The sequence below is a fragment of the Trichosurus vulpecula genome, chromosome 8 (assembly GCF_011100635.1).
Source record: "Trichosurus vulpecula isolate mTriVul1 chromosome 8, mTriVul1.pri, whole genome shotgun sequence".
NCBI lineage: Eukaryota > Metazoa > Chordata > Mammalia > Diprotodontia > Phalangeridae > Trichosurus > Trichosurus vulpecula.
Genome location: NC_050580.1, coordinates 241,762,442 through 241,768,534, shown reverse-complemented (window position 1 = coordinate 241,768,534; position 6,093 = coordinate 241,762,442). Strand labels below are relative to the sequence as shown.

The following is a 6,093-nucleotide window of genomic DNA, read 5'->3' as shown; positions in this document are numbered from 1 at the left end:
AAATCCTGAACAGCAGGCCACTGAGAGAAATCTTACTTGACTCAAAGGAAAAAAAAAAGCTGGATGTAACCTAAAAATGATTCTCAATAGCTCATCCCCGTGGCTTACTAGGCAAATTCTTGCAAAATCATAACTGCAGGAGTTCATTTCCCCTTTGATGAATGAGCATACAACTAATAAGAACTTAACTTATACTAACACCTGTCAAGCATAGATGAGATGTCCCTAGAGGAAAGTACATAGATTTGGCTATGTTATCTATGGCACTGTTAATTTATTCTTCTATCCATCTGGTTCTCTATCCATCCATCCATCCATCCATCCATCCACCCATCTATCTATCTATCTATCTGTCTGTCTGTCTATCTACACATACACACATACACATATATGTACATATGTATGTATGTACAGATATTATACATTACTCTCCTTGAATAATTGCAATTATAATTAAGAAGAAGAGGGTATCATCTCAGCTTTTATGAGTTCAAAAATCACATAACTAAATGTGATGCCACTACACAATAATTTGAGGTTTCCATTGATTTCAAGAGGAAACACTTAAAAGTAAAGTTTGATTGATAAATGGTCTTAAAATGAGCAATAAATGATTATTAAGTAATTCATTCATTCTTAAATATCTTTTTATGATTCATGTCATCTTGTTCTTTGTAATTTATTGAGAAATGGATCTTGTTTAAAGTTAAGCCTCAATATTAAATGTTCTTATTCTGTTCCTCATAAAATGAAATATTGTAAAATAAAACCAATCAACAGCTACAAGAGCCAGTATTGATAATAGCATTAGCTCAATTTTGTTTTATTACAATTATTGCTCTGAAACAGCAATCTTGGTGTTACTTTAAAGCATGTTCTATGATTATTCACAATTTCAGCACTATTGATCAAACCGTAGATCAAGGCACCAGGCTCTCTCTGGCTCAAATGAAAGTGTGTTGCTTATTCCCTTATCATTGATTAGGCCAGAGTGAAATTAATGTTTAATATCAGTATTGTTCCAGTACATGTACCATTTGACCTTCTGGTTAAAATAAACAAGAATTTCGATGTTCATTAATTCTACTTGCTCAAAAATGCCTCTTGTGTTTTTGTAGAAAGAAGGGGCTAGGTATGCTATTTTTTGTGTCCTATGCAGAAGTTTTCATATTAATCAAGGAATAAAATCATATTGGTAATAAGCACCAGAAATTCTCAGGCCTAACACCACTCATTGCAATAATATTTTTAGAGTACTTAAAAGTTTGTAAAATAGTTTACATGCATTAATTCATTTTATCTCACAAAAACCCTGGGAGTTATGTAGTAAAACTGTTATTGACATTATTTTAAAAATGAAGAAACTGAGGGAAAAAACATTATTTGCCCATGTCCATACAGTTTGTTATTCAGACATTCAACATAAATTTATTGAGTGATTGAGTGCCAGACACAGTTCTTAGTGCAAGAAGAAAGAAATAAATGCAAGAGATAAGAATTTAATGGAAGAGAGAATTGTCAGGAGGGAGCTAGTAATTATTAAAGTCAATATTCAAATGTGGATCTTCCTGGCTTTCAAGAAGAACCACTCATAGATGAATTATGTAGGAGTCTTGGAAAAAAAAATTTCTAAAATATTTTCATCACACACACACACACACACACACACACACACACACACACACACCTGCAGACCAAGATATAGCTTTCATCTTTTTTGGATTTGAAAAGAAACCAGAACCAAGAGGTATCATTTCTCTTTTGGCATTTTCCCCTCACTCTCCAAAATATACACAGGCGAGCTATATGGGCACTTATACACAAACACACAAGCAACAGCTTGCTGAGATATTTAAAGCCAATAACGAAAAGTCACATTGTTCCTCTGTTACAACAGGATCTAATGCCTGCATAAAGGAGGGTCCATCAAATACATTCGGTAGGGAAGATCTCTAATTGAAGAATTGAAGCAAGGTCATGGTGTTATCTTTCCCATTATACTGTGATATGTTATTCAGTATCCATTAGCAGAGGCTAAGGGGATCACATCCAAAGCCTTATGCACATATTCTATTTTGCAGTACATTCTCAGTCAGAGTTTTGACCCTGAAAATGTCAAGCCTTTTGGAAGTGATGAAAGGAGAAGCAAGCAGGGCAGGCCCTTATAATGGGAAGATTTGACTGACTAGAAGAAAACATTTATAAGTCCAAAGAATTATTGGGTTTCCATGCCTTTTTATCCATACCTTTATATCAGTTTTATAGAAACCAGCTCTCTGTAATACCTCCAAAACCAACAAAATCCAGAACTAGAAGTGTTTTGGGAGAGAGGGTAATGAATCCCTAGTCCAAATGAAGAATTGTTTCCAGTGTGTGGAAAACAAACAAAAAGAAGCCAAAACAGCAAAAGATGTAAAAATTATATCCAATATATGGTGATTGGTCATTTTATAACTCAGATAGTAAGAAGCTTTTTGATTTGTAGACAACTCCAGGAAAAAGTCAGTCTTTGGACAAGAAAGTAAACAAACAAAAAAATAAGAAAGAAATGGTAAGTGAAATAAGGGATTAGATTTTTTTTTTTAATTAGGGAAAGGCCACCACTGCTGCTATCATGTTAGCCACTTTATGAATGTGATTTGGAAGCAGATTGGATGAAATTTTTTGTTCTAACCATAGGTTTTTTTAATTCTAATAGTTGATACTAATAATTATTATTACAAACAATAATTTAAAATTCATGTAAGGTTCAGGAAAGTTACAAAGAGCATCACAGTGACAAATGTGGTTCTGTGTAATATAATACAAATTCATTTCAGCCCAGCCCCAATACTAACTCAAAACTGATGTAGCCCAGTGCACCCCTTTAAAAGCTGGCAGTCCCTCTCCATGCCATGCTTGGCATAGCCCAAGCACAGGGTAGCACCAGGGACTGTACCCACTGTGGTGGGCAGGATTTAAAGAACTTCAGCTGGGGGCTGACATCGATGGACATCCACACACTTGATGGAGCTTAACCGCCTAGCCCAGGCCCCAAAGACTGGCAGAGTCAACAGCATCAGCCCCTGAGTGAGGAGAAGCCCCAAGAATTTTAATTAGAATATGTACAGGACATTCCATTAAGCTCATTCTGTTTAGTGTCAAGTCCAAGTAGTTGCCAGCTGATGTTAAATACACACGGTTGTGTCTGGCAATGTTCATCATCCGATGTCAAAGAGTTAACAGATGGAACAAGCTGATATGCTGGTTGGGAAAGACAGGGCAGAGCCCATGTGGTGTGAGACACTTAGTTCCAGTCCCATGAGTGTTGTGTCCTCTCCCCAGGGATAAGTATGGAAACAACTTAATTTAATGCATAGTTAAACTGGTTGGCAAACTTCTCATGCTTCTTCTGGTCCATACGATTCATAGCCTTTATCACCCTTTTCACTGCTCCTTTGTCAAACACCTTTTTTCCAATCCTCGCCCGGGACCTATTGACTTGCTGCTTCAGGTCAGTCAGATTTGGGTACTTCTTTTTCTTTCCTTTGCTTTTCCCCTCTGTTCCTTTTTTACTGTACCTGGCAGAGCCAAGGTCCACTCCCGTAGCCGCTTCAACTTCCTTCATAAACTCCACATCTTGCCACTCTGGGTGCTGTGCTTGCTTCTCAAATTTCTTCTTTTCCTCTCTGGCTTCGTCTTCTGGGTTGATAGGATTTCCACACTCATCCCGGGGAATCATTTTCCCATGGAATGGGCACTGCAGCTGATCCTGCCTCTCACAGAGGCTCCCATTGGGCATCGGGGCCCCACACTTGTGCTTCACAGGCTCAAACTTGCCAGCAAAGGTGATGTAGCGGCTCTTCAGCATCTCAGCAATTTCTGTACTTTCAACTTCCTCTTCTGTCTCATTTGGTTTCCAGAACCGATGCTGGGAACCAAATTTAAGGATCTTCCCAGCTGTCAGCTGCTCCTCCCCCCAGTAGTAAAGGTCCATCCCAAATGGCATCACAGGTGCTCTTGCCCGCTTGTCTGCCAACTTCCTTGCCTTGCTGTCATCAGCCTCTCCCATAGAAGCTTCTGGGGCACTTCCTGATACACTGCTGGACAGAGGAGAAAACTTGGGGAGCCGGTCTCGGAGCACCCTCAGGGTAGCTGCAGCACAGGTTGGGTCCAATTCTTCTTCATTGGGTCTTGGCTTAGCAGGTGAGCTGAAACCTCCTGACTTCATTCCTCCTCCTTTCCTCGGGGCTGATGGATGTGACAGGGGCTCCAGCCCATACTCCTTCCGCAGGTGGTCTGGAATGTGGGGCTCATAACCTTCCTTCTCGGGCAACTCCACAAAATCCGCTTCATCTTCATCTTCATCGGAGTCGGCATCTAAGGCTTGCCTCATTTTCCTTTTTCTTCCTTCAGGTTCAATGTTCATTTCCTTATATTTTCCAACAGCAATTTCTAGTTTCTTCTTAAGATCAATAGCATGTTTCAAACGTTCATCATGAATCCCTGCTCGAGTAAACAGCTGAATCCATGACTGAACAGAGGGTAGGAACTTGTTTTTAATGAGCTTAAGGCCATCCATGGCACTGTTGACCACAGCCCTGTTATCTTTGTTCTCGTGTACTTGCAAATCTGTAGGGATTTCCAAGTTCAGAGAGTACTTATGTGAGCCAAGACCATGGCTTCTTATAAAGTCTTCCCCATCCCCAACCTCATCATCATCATCATCATCATCATCATCATCATCATCATCATCATCATTATCATTGTAGTCATCATCGTCATCATCATCATCATTGTAGGCATCGTCATCCTCCTCCTCCTCCTCATCATCATCATCAGAATCATCTTCTTCTGCACGTTCCCTGTGATCCACCTCCTTTGGCTCTGGAGGTCTCAACCTCATTGGCCAATCTCTGTTTCCACCCTCTTTCAGGCAGAGAGATGGAGGAAGTAAGTCTTCGCTGCAACAAGGCTGCTCCTGGTCATCAGGCCTCAAACCAGATGCTGGGCACATGATTGCTCCGTTTAAGACTGCTACCGAGGTTTCTCTGTCTGCCTGAGGAGCTCCAGCCGCCGCCGCTCCTACCTCCACGTCTCTCATGGTAAAATCAAAGGGCATTAACAGTCTGAAGCAATTCTCCATCTCTGTTAGGCACATTTCAATTTCTTCAGACATTTCTTGCATTTCTTTTTCCATTCTTTTCGCCCTTTCTTTATAGATGTTGTCTAACCGTTTTTGCTTCTCCTCGTCCCTTTTTCTTTCAGCCAAAGTCCTGGCGCTAACATCTTGAAAATCCACCTTTTTGTTATGTTTTAAGAAATGATATCCAAGAGAAAGCTTTTTGTAGGCATCTCCGTATTTCTCATTCCATTCTGTAACAGATTTGAGAGCAGCTTTCTTCAGTTTCTGGGCTACTTCTTTTGGGGGTGGAAGAGGCTGTTCATAGTCTGTTTCCACTGTGAGTTCCAGGAATTCTTGGAAGTTGGAAATAATTAGTGTCCGAAAGTGATGTGACCTGGTAAAGAGCTCATCCACAATCTGAAAAGCTGAGAAACGTATCTCAGCATGTTCTTGATTCAACTGAGTCATGAGTAAATGGTAAGCATGACTGATATGCTCCTCTGAAGATCTTGCAAAAAGAATTTGGTTTCACTTCCCACCTCCACCTTCTTTCTTTCTTCCTAATTTTTGGCCCAGCAGTGAGATGAAGACCGGAAGGCATTGCAGATTTTCTTCACTTCCTTCATTTTTTCAGGATCCAGTTGTGGTTCTCCTGAAGTGATGAGGTCCTCTACTAACTGAGAAAGCTTTTGATCCATATCTTGAAAGCAAGATTCTTTGGCCAGTTCTGCTGGAAACTGGATGGATGGGCAATCTTCTCAGAGATGAGGAGGTTCAGGAAGAGCAGACAAGGCTGCCCACTTCAGGGATGACACCTAAAGAGTCTGAACAATGATCTGTTTTGCTACAGCCTCGAACAAGATGGGCACAGGAAAGGCGGGAGCTCTCACGAGGAAAATCTGGCTGTGATCATCCAGAAATTGAAGGCCACCTGACATCAGGAAATGGAGATGGGGGCTGCCCAGCCGCGAGAAGAGCCGCGAGACCCG

General features: G+C 40.7%; 1 protein-coding gene across 1 annotated transcript; it reads right to left on the bottom strand.

Moving 5' to 3' along the window:
- Positions 1-3,254: 3,254 nt before the first annotated feature.
- Positions 3,255-5,815, bottom strand: LOC118829122 (UV-stimulated scaffold protein A-like). The gene is made up of 2 exons (XM_036736078.1): positions 5,696-5,815; positions 3,255-5,612 (listed from the first exon to the last, which is right to left on the bottom strand). The coding sequence occupies exons 1-2, from the start codon at positions 5,800-5,802 to the stop codon at positions 3,344-3,346; spliced, it is 2,376 nt and encodes a 791-aa protein (XP_036591973.1). The 5' UTR covers positions 5,803-5,815; the 3' UTR covers positions 3,255-3,343.
- Between the last annotated feature and the right edge of the window lie 278 nt (positions 5,816-6,093).

Bases quoted from the DNA above. Each gene is read 5' to 3' on its own strand.
- LOC118829122 (XM_036736078.1), bottom strand. From the start codon at position 5,802: ATGGATCAAAAGCTTTCTCAGTTAGTAGAGGACCTCATCACTTCAGGA. The intron at 5,613-5,695 runs GTCTTCATCTCA...TCTTTTTGCAAG, and splicing joins AAAATCTGCAATGCCTTCCG to ATCTTCAGAGGAGCATATCA.